At 45.6% G+C, this 17,973-nt stretch overlaps 1 protein-coding gene across 6 annotated transcripts in view; it reads left to right on the forward strand.

Moving 5' to 3' along the window:
- Nucleotides 1-7,170, forward strand: part of PTPRE (protein tyrosine phosphatase receptor type E) — a 179,687-nt gene extending 172,517 nt beyond the window's left edge. For 4 of the 6 annotated variants that reach the window (XM_055353693.1, XM_019035356.4, XM_063710581.1 and 1 more), the window contains 2 exons: nt 883-1,018; nt 4,152-7,170. In XM_055353693.1, the coding sequence (XP_055209668.1) occupies nt 883-1,018; nt 4,152-4,226 (211 nt within the window). In that variant the 3' untranslated portion in view covers nt 4,227-7,170. The remainder of the gene's footprint in view (nt 1-882; nt 1,019-4,151) is intronic. The other 2 variants (XM_055353694.1, XM_055353697.2) reach the window with 1 other exon arrangement.
- The last annotated feature ends 10,803 nt before the right edge of the window (nt 7,171-17,973 follow it).

Consider the following 17,973-nt stretch of genomic DNA (forward strand, 5'->3'; position numbering starts at 1 on the left):
TAGGTGGAGCACACACCTCGGTTTTTGATTTTCCTGGTGCCTTCCAAGAAATCATTTAGGATAAACTTGAAATGAGTTCCATAGGGCACTGGAGATGCAGAGGTGAACAAGATCCCACCTGTGAGAACGCAGATGCGGGGCCGATCATTGCAGCAGGACAGGAGCCTTGGAATAAGCCCACATGTGAGATTATGGAGCGCAGAGGGCAGCCAGGCATCTCCAGAAGACCTGCTGGAAGAGGCCAGTCCACCCCACCTCCTCCAGCCCAGTACACCTGGGCTCTCCTACGAGGGCCTGGTCTCTGCTCTTGTGGGGTTTATCAGCAAATGACCATGGTAAATGGAGATGACTCAAATCTGCCTTGCTGGAAAGTGTCAGTTGACTGTTCCTGGTTGTGAATGTCCTTAAACCGCCCCTCCCTTTCAGCATCACCTGTTTCAGAAGACACCCCTGGCACAGTAAGGAGAGGGTATGCCAAGATTACCTCCTTCCTAGACCTGAACTGGGAGGGTTTGCATTTCTGACAAGTTCCCAGGTGCCAACTGTGCTGCTGGTCCAGGGACCACACTTTGAGAACCATTGCCCTAGACAAGGAAGAAGAGAAATGGTGACACTTGCTTAAAAATTTGTCACTGGTCCTGACTCATTTTATAAAATATCGGTCTACTGTAATTAGGGAGGTGTTTTAGGAATTTTACACTTGCTAAATCTTGCTCAGAAGTTATGCTACATACAAATGATAAAAAAAAAATTCAGTCAAACTCAGATCATTTTCAACGATTGTTGCTTCAGTGCTGATATGCAGGGGTTGGCTGTCAGCTCTCCGTTTCTCATCCCCAAGTGCAAGTCGGATGATCTGCATTAAGCGCTTTTTCTCTGCAGTGCCGGAGCTGGGCGAACAGGTACATTCATAGCCCTCAGCAACATTTTGGAGCGAGTAAAAGCCGAGGGACTTTTAGATGTATTTCAAGCTGTGAAGAGTTTACGACTTCAGAGACCACATATGGTGCAAACCCTGGTAAGAATCTGAATAAGGATGTTACCAGAAGAGTGGAGAATTATTTCATGTTGTATTTGATGTATGTTTCGTTAAAGGACCTTAAGTACATGGGGGAGGTGGGAAGGTAAAATTCCCAAGGAAAAGAGCCAGCTGCAATGTTTCGCAGTAAACCTCTGCAGAGCCCTCCTTCCTTGGGTCTCTGATGTGGGTGTCTTCTGGGCAAGACCCGGGAGGAGGGGCCTGTCCGCCAGTTTCAATGTCTGAGACCACTCAGAGAGACGCACTGAGGATAGGAGCTTTTGTGTCAAAGTGAACTATTCTACGAGATTCCTGTGTGCACTGAAAAACATACTCTTATCAAGTTCAAAAGCAGCACTGAAATTTAAAATCCTGGTCCTTCTCATTTCAATGTTATACTCGTCCATGTGGCTTGTTTTCCCTGGCGGGGTCTCACTCAGCCTCAAGATACTGTCCACAGGCTGCAGGAATCCCTAATGTATTAGTACTTTTCCCCGTACATTCTCTTTCATTTCAAGGACTCCTGCTTTCTGGTTTTCAGAAGCGATTCCTCCTCACCAAATACTATGGCTCGTGCTGCTAACCCAGCGAGTACAATTTTAAAGCCTGTTACAACGCATCCTTTTTACCAAAGCTTCCCACTTCGCACCTGTCCTCCCTGCCTGCTCACTCCACGCTGACAATCCCGGCTCACGCAGCGCCCTGTGCATAGAGAGGCAGGAAGGAGGCCCTTCCATGTCCCCCTCACAGCAAGGTGCAGCAGAAGCGAGGACACCTGAGCTGAGGGCGGGTCTGTCCATCCACACCCAACGACCTGCAGCAAAGACCATCTCTCTAAGCAGCAGCATACAGAGCTCCCCTAGTCTTTTTAGGGACTCACAGCTCTCATTAATCTGCCTGGTCTGGCCAATATATTCTATCTTCAAGGGCATCTGTCATCCAGGTGTCCTCCCGCCTCAGCTGTGCTCTTCCTGACCGCAGCTTGCCCCTCCATGCTCCCTGACTGGGAAGCTGCCCTCAGATGTTGTGCGGCTGTCATCTGTGCTCTCTTGCCTGGTAACAGCTTGACAGAGCACTTTGTAGCCTGACTTTTAGAGTAAGGGTCTAGTCCAATGCCTGGCCCATGGCGAGGGCTCCAGAGCAAGTGGTGAATCAGCAAACGAATGAGGGAGAAGTGAGTCACTAAATAACCATCAGGCGTTGGGTGCAGTGCAACCAGGTGTCTTACAGATGTCTTTCTCATTTCATCTTCACCGTCTGCTTGCCCTTGTGCCTGCTTCTGTTCACAAGGAGTGTTCTGCACGTGCCTCCAGTTAGGATGGTTGAGGGGCCTGCCTGAAATCTTCAGGCATTAAGTGTCAGAATGAGATTCAAACTCTGTCTGATTCCAGAAGGGAAGGGCTTAACTAGTACTGTATGCTGCCAGATCTAACATTTGGCAGGGAGATTTTGGCAAAAAAAAACACAGGCACAAAAATATTATTGAGTAAAGAGATGATTGCTGACGTGCAGGTTGATTTAGCCCTGCAGGTGAGCACAGTGGCCCAAGAAACAGTTTCCAATTGCTGAGCACTCAGGGAAGACTTGCTTCCAGCATCCTAGGTAGCCTTTGGTTGGAACTGACATTTCAAAGGCCACAAGTACATCTGTTCTCCTGGAGTCTGTGGCTTGACCAGAAATGTCTGTCTGTGACCTGAGGTGTGGCTTGTATCATCCCAGCAGACTCCAAAGTACACTTCATCCATCACTGGCCCCAATCACTTGTACTCGAGACTACATAGGATGGTCAGCAGTTAGCTGCTGTGTTAGCTATGAAAACAGAGTAATTAGTGATCATCTCCATTTCCATCCCAGACTGAGCCAGCTTTGATATTCAGTCGATGTTGCTTTAAGTTGGAAAAGTCAATGTTGCTTTAAGGTGTTTGCCTCTTTAAAGAGAGCCTGTATATTTATTGAGAATTCCTTCCAAGAATTCAATTCCCTTTCCTTCTGAAGGCTGGGTGATCAGCTGTGTGTCTTAGTAGCCAGAAGTGAGGACCCTACAATGTGGTCTTGGCTCTTCCAACAACTTCATGCAAATTCAGGAGCAAAGTTTCAGGCTCACCTTTTCCTTCTCTGGAAAACTCAGCTCCTTCCCATCCTGGCCAGACCGGGACTCCGGAATGGCTAAGCTAGCTGTTTGGCATCTTTCCACCCAAAAGCATTTAGATATTTGTTCACTGTGTGCTGAGAAGAGCCCAAGTCCAATGTGTTGGAAAGAAGCAGGGAGGTGCTGAGGACAGCTCTTGGCCTCTCCGGCTTTCCAAGCCCCTGTCCTGGCCCCAAACTCACATATCCCACCCAGGGGTCTGGGAGGACCAGCCTATATATAAAACAATGTCCCTTTTGTACGGTAAATGTAGGCTTTAAAATAATCTAGATGTGCATTTTATTTAACTTTTATATATTGCTTTATGAAATTTATCTGGCAATGTTAGTACTCTGATTTTTTTTCTCTTTTTTTTTTTTTTTTTTTTTTTGAGACAGAGTCTCACTCTGTCACCTAGGCTGGAGTGCAGTGGTGCAGTGGCACAATCTTGGCTCACTGCGATCTGCCTCCTGGGCTCAAGGAATCCTCCTGTCTCCGCTTCCCAAGTAGCTGGGACTATGGGTGTGCACCACTATGCCCAGCTAATTTTTGTATGTTTTTTGATAGAGATGGGGTTTCACCATGTTGCCCAGGCTGGTCTGGAACTCCTGGGCTCAAGTGATCCTCCTGCCTCAGCCTCTCAAAGTGCTCTTATTACAGATGTTGAGCCATTGCACCTGGCCTGGTTTTTTGTTTTTTTTTTTTTAATTCAAAAATAGTTGTTTTCCAGTTTCAGTGTGAAAGCCACAGACATTTTACTCAGCCCATTAAATACACTAAGTTGAAATGTTAATACACTAACTGACACATTCTACGTAGGAAAACAGCTTTATTTGGAATTCTGCATGTGCGTAAAAACTAAATTATGATGTGCATAAAGGTATATGGTATTTTAATGAATAGTCACACTTATTTATGTCTTGTTTTTGAGTATTTCTCCTGATTAAATTAATCAAATATATTTTTGGGAATATCATTTTAATGTGTCCTTGTTTGTCTTTTCAGGAACAGTATGAATTCTGCTACAAAGTGGTACAAGATTTTATTGATATATTTTCTGATTATGCTAATTTCAAATGAAGATTCCTGCCTTAAAATATTTTTTAATTTAATGGTCAGTATATTTTGTAAAAATCATGTTAATTTATTTCATAGTTGACATTAATATCTTCCCTAATTTCTTTGTATATATTTTGTTATGCCTTAAAGGCCACCTGCTATAAAGTTGTTAAATCTTAAATATGCTTTTTAAAAATTGGAATAATGTATTAAGGTCAAATAATATCCCATAAAATATATATTTCTGCTAATATTAGTAAATATCTTAATTTTTCATTAGATTCATATCATTTAATTTCACATATTCAACACCTTTAAATGTTGTAACCTTAATATGCGAAGTGTGCCTCTGCAAGATACTAAACACAAAGCTCATGTTAAGAAAACAGTTGAGGACTCGGAAGTCAGTTGAAAATGCACTTTCCTAACAGTGAATTCACAACCCTGAACAGCAGCATTTTTGGAAGGCAAACTGTTCGTGATGGTACAATGTAAATGGGGACTTCTGTAAAGTTCTAAGTTTCGGCCCATGTGGTTTATCTTTACATTTTAAAGATCAAAGAAGTCTTTACAACCTGAATCCAGGTCTAAAACACACTAGAGTAGCTGGTGACTATAAGTAATATTTTAAAATGCTGTGTCTACACCATCAAGACTGTGTCTACACTATCTTGGCTGGACGAGAAGAGATGTAAATGCTGGGTGGTCCCGTTGACCCACGGCCTTGGGTACAACAAAACCGGCCATCGGAGTTACACCCCAAAGCACCATTTGCTGTCCAGCTGCCTGTCGTTTGGCCCAGACAACCCTCAGAAAAAAACCAGCTGCCTCTCCCATTCACCCCTCCCGTTCTGCCACAGCGGCCTGGGCTCGTCCAGCGCTATGCCTGGAGGCTCAACACAAAACTTCCCATCCAAACATTCAGATGAACTGAGCGTCTTCCACACGCAGTACAGAGGAGCACACATTGGGACAGAAACAGTAGAATAACCACGGGCAATTAAACTTTAAATTTTCTGAGCAGCATTTTGGTATTTAAACATTTCTTGTAAAAAGCTGAGATAGTTTGTAAGAAAAGAATCCTTAAAATCTAGATTTATACCATTTTTTAAAGTCCCACCTTTCAATGTTTAATAAAACAAAAAGAGAAATCCTTAATCTAAAAGCTAAATTATTTTTGAATGGAAATACTACTGAGACCATTGACACTGGATAACAGTAATGATCCCATTGCCAGATAAGACTGACTGATGGTGGAAAAAAGAAAAGAATGGGGTGTGAATGTACCAACACTGAATCTTACAGCAGTTATCTTTCTATGGCCATTAGGTACCTAGCTGATGAGCACAACAGAAACAGAAAGATATCTGGCCTACCTTACTACTAAAAGTATTTAACACGTGCATTTTTGGTACTTTTTTTTGTCTTCTAAAAGCTACATAAAGGCCTTATTTGACATTTTCACTGATAACTGATTGCACCCTCGTGTTGCAGTGTTCGTCCCCTATTCATTAACAGTGTGTGCAAATGCAACCCCAGGACACATTATTGTTCTGATAGATGCTCACAGGGAATCAAGCTGCTCGCCCACTCCACGGCTCTGAGCCCCATCCAAGGGCAAGACTTGGTGCCCAGCTGGAAGGACGAAAGCACACTTTGTGACCGCCATCCTCACCAGCTGCATGCCTGGGCTGCACACTGCTGAATGTGCTCCTCTCTCCTTCTCTGTACAATGATTCAGCATCTCGGTGGAAGAGGAAAATGGAGCCTTTTGAGGCTCACCAGGTCCCTTTTGTTTTCACCATTAAAATTCCAAACCCAAAGCCTTTTTTTGACTGAAGGAGAAGAGAGGGAAGTAAGCTTCTGTTCAGCACCTGAACCCTAGAAAAAGAGCCAGTTTGCTACGATGAAGGTGACGTTTCTCTGGTCATTTATTTGAGAGTTCGAAGTCAAAGTCGAGGGGCACAGGCTTTGGTTCATGTCTAGGAGCCCTCTGTCAGAATCCTTGAAGCCCTTTAATGGTCTAACTGGCATCTCTTGTATCAAGAAGTACCTTTAAGGTAGACCTTTTCGGGGTGCCCTCAGGAAAGGGACCTGCTCATGTTTTTTTCCTGTCCCCTTAGACCAACCCCAGGTGCCCGCTGCAGGGGTTCTGCCTGTTCCCAAACTTTTTCCATTCCAGGAACAAAGGAGAAGCCACTTTCCCCAGGACGCAGGACTCTCCCCTCCACTGTCCGGGACAGCGTTCGCCCTTTAGCGGGGAGGTCATTACAGCCTCATGGCCTCTACCAAGGCCCCAGATCACACCATCTCCTGGGCCTTGGAGCACCTCACGCTGGGGGAATCAATCCCTGGGGGACTCAGAATCTTCTCCGTGCAACCTGGAAAGTTCATCTCTTGTTTCCTTCAGTCAGAGAAAGTCCATTGTACATAACAAAACAGCCCCCAAACAGCCCAGTGCCGACACCGTTGTTCCTTTCACATTTTCCTTTGTTGCATGCAGTTGGGTTCAAATGCCAAATAGTGATTAGAAGACGACCATTCTGATCTGTGTGTGATCTGGTCACTATGTGACTGCCTTTACGGTTTCTCTCCATGTGCTATATGAATGAAGAATGCATACCAGTGTTTTAAAAGGTATTTTTATGTGTTTTTAAACACTTTTTTAAATGAGCCTGACACCTGTGTTTCAGCATTTGGAGACATCCCCATGTTATTCTTTTAAGTGTATAATTACTGATACTTTTTTGTTTGTTTGTTTAACTAAGTTGTGTTTAATTTATGTGCAATCTTTATAATGTATGTATGTTATTACAGTTTCAACTATCATATTTTCTTTGATTACATTTATAATTTGATCTTGCTCTGATTATAATGCCAGTGAATGTTGCTGAACTCTTTGTATATGCAAATTGCAAGATTTAAACCATTCTGATGCAAGGATAAACCTTTACTTTGACTACCAGCCTGTGTTTTTGTCTTTAAATCTCTTAATTTCATTCCTCTGCAAAAAAAAAAAAAAAAAAAAAAAAAAAAATCACCTGCTGTGAGATGGTGTCTGCTGTTGTGGGCCCTTTTGTTACCAGTTTCTCTCTATGGGTCTGTGGGTCCCAATGTTCCATCCTGGACAAGCAGCAACCACTCTGCTGTGGATGTGGTCTTGGCCCTTCCCCTGGGGTAAGCAGACCTGGATACATGAAGGTGCAGGCACAGCTGGACACAGTGGGGAGGGGCAGAGGGATCCAAGGAAAAGGAGGTATGGAAGAGGCATAAAGGAAGTCACCAACTGGGTCTCCACCAGGGGCCAATGAACCCAAATAGCCCTGCCTGAGCCCAGCGCCTCTGAAGGAGCTGAGATCTGCAAAAGTTGCTTGCCAGACCAGCCTCAAAGGCAGCTCCTATCAACAGAAATACACAGATAGGATGCTGAGTGCTGAGGGACCTCAGGAGAGACAGGCAGGTAGCCAGTGGCACCGATTAGTGTGTGTGTCTGAGCAAGCCACTCAGAGGAGCATTACTGAGACCACACTGGGAACTCTACTCTGCAGACATGTGCGAGGGGCCTCCCCACATCTTCTGCACGAAGGAGCAGGATGCTGCAGCACTGACCCACAGCTCTCGCCCACCAGGTGGAAAGTTTGTTCCAGGGCTGTCAGCTCCCTGGCACATGCATGTCCCACGTGTGGGCCTACTGTTGCCAAAATCAGAGGAACACCCAGGGACAGTGACGCACAACATCAAGGCATCTGCTGTGGTCACCAAGCTCCCAAGCTTGGCCTCTAACAGCTTGCATATTGGGCGTGGCAGCTGTGTGTCAGTCGGGAGCAATGTTCATCCCTGGGGGCCCTCAGGCCATCTGCTGGGTTGCTGGGAGGGCAGCTTCAGGGCCCAAGACAGCCATGCCCCAGCCAGGGCTCACATTGCCACTTCCACATTCAGTGCCCACAGCTGGTCTCCCACTTGGCCCAGGGTCTAACAGAGCCAACTGCCCCTCGTCTCAAAGGACGGGGCAATACCAGCAATATAGGGAGACATGTTTGTTACAAACATTCAAACCAAACAGAAACACACCAAGAGCATTTGGCCCTTTTCCTAACTCCTCTCCCCATCTCAATCCATTGGTAACTTTGGAGTACATCTCCAAACAGACAACACTCTGCAATTTAAATCTGTATAGTTACAGAAACATATACATTGTTTGCTTTTATGAACAACAGTCAAACTCCTGGTATATCATCAAATCCAGGACTACCATTGTCAAAATCACTTTATGCTCTGCTAAGAAAGCAAAAATACTGCCATTTATTCCTGTAAGATCCCACCAATTTTGTGATAATCCTGATGTTAGGGAGGTTAATATGTGAAAGTACTGTGTCTTAGAAGTGACTAAATCTGCCACATATGGGCAGTTTTGCAGATGGCCCTCTTTGGTCAACATTCTGCCTGGACATGTCAGCATGTACACAGCTTCCTACTTCTGTTTAATGGCTGCTTGGCATTCCACAGTATAAATATAACAAAGTCTGGAGAGCCACCTCCACCTCCCCAGTGACAGACATTAACTTCTTTCCACGTGCTGCAATTCTATAATTCAACTGTATAACGAATACTCCTGCATGTGTGTATGTTTGCTAACGTGCAAACTAGTTCTATGGGAGAATTCCCTAGAAGTGAAGTTTCTAGGTCAAAGGGCACATTTTAAATTTAAGTAGAAACCACCAAATTGTCACCTCCAAAGGACCTTCCCGGGCACCAACTCACCAATAGGGCATGATGGCGCTGTCTCCCTAGAAGTCACTCACCCGGGACGTTGCACACCTGAGAGGAAAAAAAAAAAAAAAAATCAGACTTCATGTTAATTTGCATGTCCCAGAGTTCTATTGGGTTGAGCATGTTTTCACACGTGGGTTATTTGTGTTTCATCAGTGAAGCATCATTCATAGCTTCATCCATTTTCCTCATTGCACCAATTGAGTTTTCCTCGTTGGTTTATTGTCAATCTTGTTTTATTATTATTATTTTGTTTGTTTATTGTCAATCTTTTGAAAACACGGGTACTAACCCTTTGTCTTTCCTATTATAACTGTGCCCCTTCTGTTCCTTTATCAGAGTGTCTCTGAAGCCTGTTTAATGCACTTGCCAGGAAGCAGCACATGTGATGCCTCGACACCTATCACCCAGCACACTGTGGAAACATACTAGTCTCATCTCAAAGAAGACTCTGGGCTTCTTCCAGGAATCAGACGAAGTTTCAAGAAACACTTCACAGGATCAGGTTCCCCTCCAGAATTCTAGGCTAAAGGAGCCCGTCTGTGCCTTAGAAACCAAGACCTGTTTCCCTCTTGCATATGGACCAGCAGCCTTTGCTATAAGCACTCAGCAGCCCCAGCGGAGGCTGGACCGAGGTGTGAGCTTCACATTTGGCTCTGCTCTGGATGCTGAGGTTACATGACAGTGCCCTCCTTCTGAAAGTAACACACCCCCACTCTGTCCATGGTAATATTATCAGCCAGCAATTTTGTTTCCAAATAAACTGAAAAGCCCCATGGATGAAAGTGATGTCATCCTGATGGTGCCTGCATTGCCACCTGCAGGAGTGTCTGCCAATGACTGTGCACCTGGAGGTTTGTGTCACTGAGCGGCCAGCATGTGGCCGAGGTATGAGGCTGCCGCTCCTTTCCCAACCACTGAATCCTGTCTAAGGTTGCCTAGGGCATCCCGCCCTCACTGATAACCCTTTCCTGAGCAAAGCCTCCCTCAAAGATGCAAACAGATGCCATTCAGAACAGAGGCCAACAAACACAACACCGGTTCTTTGGGGCCCTTGTGTGGTGAGCACTAATGCTTGTGATTAGAGAGGATATCTGAATGAGCATGGAAAATCCCAGTGGTTTCTCAGTAATCACTGTTAAGGTGAAAGCATAATGAGCACATTATAACAACTAGCCCAGAACAACTATGATAGTAACAATCAACATATTCACTTCGTTTCTCTTTTCTTATTCTCAAAATATGTATTTTAGGCTTATAAATTGAGCCATATACACAGTTCTTGTTCCATGAGCACCTATGTGCTGGGCCCTTTATATGGGTATTATCTGCACAATATCCCCTCAAGGGCTGAGAAACAGAGGCTTCCGGAGGATATGAAACTAGACCAAAGTTAGGTTGGAGGTAGTAGAAGAGACAGAATTCCAACCCAGAACACCCCTATGCTGCTGTGGCCCCTCTAAATTCAGCCACTCTGCATACCTTGCCCTTTGAGCTGTTATCAAAACAACAGTGTGGCAGGTTAAAAATACTTGAGAAGGCCAGGCACGGTGGCTCACGCCTGTAATCCCAGAACTTTGGAAGGCAGAGCTGGGCAGGTCAGGAGTTCGAGACCAGACTGGGAAACATGGCAAAACCTTGTCTCTACTAAAAATACAAAAATTAACTGGGCATGGTTGCAAGTGCTTTTAATCCCAGCTACTCTGGAGACTGAGGCATGAGAATTGCTTGAACCTGGGAGGCAGAGGTTGCAGTGAGTGGAGACCGTGGAGACCGCACCACTGCACTCCAGCCTGAGAGGCAGAGTGAGACTCTGTTTCCAAAAAAAAGAAAAAAAAAGGAGAAAATCACCGCATAATTGATTTAAATGTGCAGGTGGGTTTAATACAACTCCAAAGATGCAGAATTCCTAGTTTAATATAACTTTCCTCAGCATGAGAATCATGTTGATCCTCCTCCTCTCCAGACACCAAGTGAGCTGACACTCTGGAGACAGAGCATGATCGCTTGGTGTGATGGAGCCATGGAGGTTTGTAGTGCAAGAAAAAGGGCTGCAGGTGATTGCTCCAGTTAAAGGGACCCAGTCCCACCCCACTGTCAGGAGCCTGTTTTGTGTGGTTCTTGCTACAGGAGGTCAGTAATACCCTCTCAGTGCTGTGGTCACTTGTCTTAGGAAAGCTTACACATGTAGCCACTATGCATTCAAAACGAATCAGCACAAAAGTGCCACGTACCCATCCACCTGTTAAGGAAAAGGCTCAGCACTGGGGAAGCTCTGAGGACACATAAATATGTTGGAGGACACCCACTCCCTGCCCCCAAGGAGGTCGGCACTGCCCATGGGATATACACATCCTCTACCTTTCTATTCTCTTGATAGCCAATATCCTGCATTTTGTAATTATAAACAGAACCTTGATTTTTAATAGTTTTACCACCTATATTTGCATCTCTAAACAGCAGTTTATTTTTGCCTATTTTTGAGCATTTTATAAATGAAATTAACTTTATGTATTAAGGCTCAGGTTTTGAATGTACAACAGTACCACACTGATTCAAATAGACATAGTTCACATTGTGTTTACTAATATTTCAAGTAAAATAATGTAATTACAGGTATAATGTTTCTTCAAATCACGCAGCTCTCAGTAGAGTCTATTTATAGCAAAGATGCTTCACATTTGAAACCAACAGTGACTGGCAAATAGAATCCACCAGAAACCTGGGCACTCAAAATGTAACAGGCATGCAATCCATTGCAAGCCTGGTTAGGGAGGGGCTGTATCGCCTAGCATTACTCCCTAAAAAGCGGCCTCAAAACCTCAGTGATAGGCAACAGGGGCCCACTTTGGGCATCTTCGCAGCCATTGTCATAAAAAGTTTACATTCAGAAACTGGTCTCACCACTTCACTGCTCTCGCCACAAGCACAGAGCACCATTATCTCCAGCAATTCCCAAGACCCTCACTCGCCCTGCACCTTGCATTTCTTCGGCTCTGTATGGCAGTCACAGCTCTAAAGCTTCTAGTTGCAGAAGTTACTCCAGTGGGAATACTCCAAGTATGCCTCGTCCTCGCTTGCCTTGGCTTCTGCATAAGGTTAGTAAGAAGCAAAGCATGGCCAGGACTCCAGGGAAATGAAGGGAGGAAGACCAAGAAAGCTAGATGGCATAACCAGATAGCAAAACCAAGACATCATTGGCCACTTTGATGCTCAAGCCACCACCCACTGTCATTAACCGGGACAGGGCGGGGGTGGTGTGTTTTATGGATGGACTTAGTGCCTTCCATAATTCCCTCATCCTCAGAATCATGAACCGAGACACATACTTTGGGTTCTCCTCTCTGGGATGAGAGACGTGCAGATCTGTGTGGCCCAAGTTTGAATACTAGGGCCATCCTGCCTCTTTAGAATTCTGGGACGACCTCTCTTGCCAGATGCTGTTCCTCTGCCCTAATGGAATGTGGCGTCACAGTGCAGGGCTGAGGTCAGATCCACTCTTCTTGGTGGACACGACCTTCAGTTTTATAGAGCAAGAGGGCCTCATCTTAGAATACGTCTTTAAGTGACTGATTTTTAATTATTTACTTATTTGTTTGTTTATTTATTTATTGAGATGGAGTCTCGCTCAGTCACCAGGCTGGAGTGCAATGGCACGATCTCGGCTCATTGCAACCTCTGCCTCCCAGGTTCAAGTGATTCTCCTGCCTCAGCCTCCTGAGTAGCCGGGACTACAGGCGCCAGCCACCACACCCAGCTAATTTTTGTATTTTTAGTAGAGACAGGGTTTCACCATGTTGGCCAGGATGGTCTCGATCTCTTGACCTAATGATCCACCTGCCTCGGCCTCCCAAAGTGCTGGGATTACAGGTGTGAGCCACCACACCCGGCCTAAATGACTGACTTTAAACCATATCCCTTTTCAAGACACAGCAGTGCAACGCCTTAAAATCCAAGGCCCGTTTCCCTCTTGCTTTGGTTGGTGGGCACAACCCTTAGTTCTTAGGAACCCAGGGGAACAGAGGTTGGGAAGAGAACTGCCGTGAGAAACCCAAACTGTTTAGGTGGCATCTGGGGTCAGCTAGACATTGACGAGGCAGCTCTGTGATGCTGGCTGGGCTTATTCACGGTCACGTCTGGGGATTGGCTGGTAGTTGGGTAACCCCAACTAGCCTGGGCTGGGGGGCCGGGGTAGCTCAGCGGTCTTCCGCATGGCTGGCGTCTTCCAACAGGCTCGTGTGGGTGAAGGCAGGCACAGACGGTGCACACACATGGCCCATTGCTTCCCCGACCAACCTGGAATCCAAAGGAAGAGGAAGGCGAGCAAAGCGGGCTGTACAGAGGAGGGGGCAGAGGTGCTTCTGAGAGGGGTATCGGACGGTGCTCAGGGAGCCTCAGGGGCCACCTAGCGTTGTGTTACCTCCAAAGCAGTGCTTTCTTGGAGTAACAGAGGGCGGGCCCAGAGCCAAATAGCTGGATTCTGAAACACAAAGAGCTACCACGAGACTAGTTTTTATTACACTAAATATTCTTCATTAAGTTTTTATCATTGCCAACCTAAGTCTATATAAACATATAATATATTTTATGTATATATTATTTTTACTTAAATATGTATGTATATATTTATAACATTTTATATACATATTTATGTATAAATTTTCATAGATAATATTTATATATTTATATAGAACTTAGGTTGCCAATGATGAAAACCTAGTGAATAATATTTAGTATATTTATATATTTTATATAGTTATGAATATATAATATATTTATATTAAGTTATATACATTACATTAAATATATTTAATTTATATTAAACACAATATATTAGATTATATCTATAGTTATCATATTTATATATAAATACATATGCTTATATATAAATATAGGTAACTTTTCCCCTAAGTTGCTCGTATAGTTGTTTTTGGCTCTAGGGGACATGGAAGCAAGCAGGCAGATGAGGGGCCCAGGAATAAGTGACTCACTTCAGCACAAGCTGCATCTCTCGAGCCAGGGTGGAAATTTAGGAATTTGCTGATACACAGTCATGCCCCTCCTCCCTCCCAACATCAAAATTGACAGTGCTGCCTGGCCTGACCCGCCTCCCCTTGCTCATATCAGCCTGGCCTGGATCTGAGACCCCTGCCCAAGAGGGGCCTTGGATATAATTGTGCTTCTCCTTTTCCAGACCCCACACAAGAAACAAGAAAAGCCTGGAGTCGTGTCCAGTCCTGACTGCTCCTTTCCCAGAGTTCTAGGCCTCTCGAAGGCTGAGGCCACGCTGGGATAAGAGGAAGATGGCACCGCGTGGAGACCTTCTGAGAATGGGGGCCAGGCTACTCAATCCACCCGAGTTTTCTTCTTTTGTCCTCACAACCCTACAAGGCAAGAAATTGCCATCTTCACTCTCCCAGCTAGGGAAACTGAGGCTCAGAAAGGCCAAGCAATGTGCCCAAGTCATGCAGCGAGCAAGGGGCAGGGCTGGGATTGGAAGCCAGGCCTCTCAGCTTCCAACGTCCTGGGGCTGGGAGTGGGTGGGGGTTCCAGGGCCCGGGGAGACCCCAAAGCCCAAAGTGAAAAGCACCCTCTGCTCATGACCTGTTATATTGCAAGGGGCTGCTAATTTCAATGTGATATGTCCTAGGGGGCATATATGTTAAATCACTCTTTTCTCTAGATCAGGGATTTGCAAACTAAGGTCCTCAGCCCAAATGGGCCCACAGCCTGGTTTTTGTTGTTGTTGTTTTGTTGTTTGTTTTGTTTTGTTTTGTTTAAGACGGAAATTCACTCTGTCACCCAGGCTGGAGTACAGTGGGGTGATCTCAGCTGACTGCACCCTCTGCCTCCCTGGTTCAAGCAATTATCCTGCCTCAGTCTTCAGAGTAGCTGCGATTTCAGGGGCCCACCACACCTGGCTAATTTTTGTATTTTTAGTAGAAACTGGGTTTCGCCATGTTGACCAGGCTGGTCTTGAACTCCTGGCCTCAAGTGATCCACCCGCCTCAGCCTCCCAAAGTGCTGGGATTACAGGCGTGAGCCACCGTGCCCAGCCCCACAGCCTGTTTTTATTAGCCATTTTTTGGACATGCCTGTTTGCTTGTGAGTTGCTTACAGCCGCTTCTGTTCTTTAACAGCAGAAGTGAGTCAGCATAACAGACAGTATGGCCCACAAAGCCGCCATATTTACTGCCTGGTCCTTGACAGAAAAAGTTTGCTAATTGCTGACCTGGATTAAAATCCACAGAACCTTTTCTATGCAGGGATGTGCTTCCCTATATCCTGGCCATGCCTGGTCCCAGCACCACCTGTTTTAGCCAGACCTGTGTCTGGGCCAAGCTCAGCAAAGTTCTGCGATCTGTTTTAAAGACACTGTTGACTAGGCATGGTGGCTTATGCCTGTAATCTCAACACTTTGGGAGGCCAAGGTGGCTGGATCACCTGAGGTTGGGAGTTTGAGACCAGCCTGGCCAACATGGTGAAACCCTGTCTCTCCTAAAAAAAATTACAAATATTAGCCAGGTATGTGTGGTACATGCCTGTAATCCCAGGTCCTCAGAGGCTGAGGCAGGAGAATCTCTTGAACCTTGAAGGCAGAGGTTGCAGTGAGCCAAGATTGTGCCACTACACTCCAACCTGTGCAACAGAGTGAGACCGTCTCAAAAAAAAAAATAAAAGACAGTGTTAATACGGTATCAGATTGTGGCTGCCACATCACACATATTCTTTTCTCCTGCAGAGGCCATATTCAGTTTGGATAACCCTGAAATTTGGTTACTCAACTCTTAGTTAAATAACGTTTCTTTGCATTGTTGGTGGTTTGGGTAGTTTTCAATATGTGGGCTCGATGAAGACATAGACATATTATTCAGGATTTTTATTTTTATTTTTTGAGACAGGGTCTTGCTCTGTTGACCAAGCTGGAGTGCAGTGATACAATCATAGCTCACTGCAGCCTTGAACTCCTGAGCTCAAGCAGTCCTCCCACATCAGCCTCCCAAGTAGCTGGGACTACAGGTATGTGCCACAATGCCCGCTAATTTTTTCTTTTATTTTTATTTTTATATTTTTTGCAGAGATGGGGTCTCGCTATGTTGCCCAGGCTGATCTTGAACTCCTGGCCTCAAGCGATCCTCCAGCCTTGGCCTCCCAATGTGCTGGGATTACAGGTGTGAGCCACTGCCCCTGGTTATTCAGGCCTGTTACGTTCCAGATTCTTCCTTCACTTCCATAGAGAAATCCCTAGTGATAAAGAATTTATGAGCCAAGGGAAATATCTTGGAGTTTTAGGCATCTAATAAATATATTCATCTTCTGATGATGATGATAATTAGCATGTATTGATGCTTACCAAGCTCTGGGTAAAATGCTAAGTGTTTTACACATATTGTCTCATTTAATCTTCTCAACAATGCTATGTGCTCAGGTACTGAACAGCCTCATTTTACAGATGGGAAACTAGCAAAGTTAAAAGACTGTCCAAGTTCACACAGCAGCAAATTAGACAAGCTGGAATTTGCACCTGTGCATTTGACTCCGAAGTCTGAACTCTCTCTAGGAATTTACACTCTGCAAAGGTGTGGAACACATACCAGACATCACATAAATTTTACAAATGATAAAGGAGCACCTGCCCTAACCCCAAGCAGACAGACAACAAGGGCCAGGATGGATTTTATAACACTCTGACCTGTGAGAGAGGTGGACAGGCCTGCACCAGCTGTATTTCTGTAGTGACATACACAGGTGTATCACGCAGGGAGCCTGTCCAGTCATGGAGGCCTGGGACTGTATCATCAACACAGTTTTTGTTTGTTTGTTCTTCAGGTGACATCGAGAGCTCCCCCTGGGAGGTGGGGTTGGGGATGCTCCTTAGGAACCTCACTGGAAAGATGAGTCAAGCAGGTATCCAAGTCCAATTACCCGGCTCAGGGCTTGACATCACAGATGTGGGACTTGCCTGAGATGGGGCTGATGAGCAGGAAGCTGATTGGGGCCCTTGCAGGGCAACACGCAACAAACCAATCAAACCTCCTTCCTGAAATCACTGTGCGCGCTGTGTGGGTGGCGGCGGGGAGGGGGGGGGGCGTGGCTTCCTGCCAATACATCATGGGTATTATTTGTTCCCTCATGAAGAGCAATAGCAATGAAATCCACATTTCCAAATTATGGAGTGCTGTGTGCCTACGTGGCACTCGATGCCAGGAATACCAGGATGCGGGTTTGGTGACTGTGTCCTGGAGAGGCCTTGGGGGTCTGGGAGCACCTACACAGCATAGAAATCAGTTTCTCCAGCTGTAACCAGAGTGCCAGGAGATTCCTGCAGTTCATCTAGAGGACTTTTCCAGGAAACCCAGCAAACGGTAGGATCTCAGCCACACGAAATCATTTAGTTAAGTAGCTACAGTTTACTTTATGGAGTCGCCGTTTGCCATGTTAATTCTCGATGACAGCCCAGGATGTGGGCTGCGGCCTGAACCCGCTTCCCTCACCAGACTGACCACCGAGCACGGCTCTCCCTCCCTTTTTTCCTCCTCAGCCTCTCAAGATGGTAGATGCACCCACCTGCAAACTTTTCTCTCCGACAGAAAGGCCTCTTCTTCAGGACTAACTGACCTACTGCAGGCTACTGCCCCTGGAACTTGCCAGCAAATTCACTCCCGGGATCCATGTCAAATCAGGGTTGCCAGAGGAAAGTCAGGGCATGTATTTTCATCTGCTGACTTGGGGCAGCCCTGGGTCAAATCCCCATCCCTCAACTCAGCAGCTCTGTTGCAACAAAGCAGGCACAGCTGCGGGTGCAGGTAGTTCTCGAGATACAGCGGGCCATTCCTGCAGGACTAAAAGCAGCTGCGATGACTTATTGGCCAAGAGAGAAAATGACCATCCAGCCAAGTCCTTGTAGAAATGAAAACGGAGCGTAATGAACCAGTCTCTCTTACACTGGCCTGTCTGCCCCACCCACACTTAGTTTCTTTCCCCACTCTCCCTATAA

This window comes from Gorilla gorilla, chromosome 8 (assembly GCF_029281585.2).
Source record: "Gorilla gorilla gorilla isolate KB3781 chromosome 8, NHGRI_mGorGor1-v2.1_pri, whole genome shotgun sequence".
NCBI classification, from domain to species: Eukaryota; Metazoa; Chordata; class Mammalia; order Primates; family Hominidae; genus Gorilla; species Gorilla gorilla.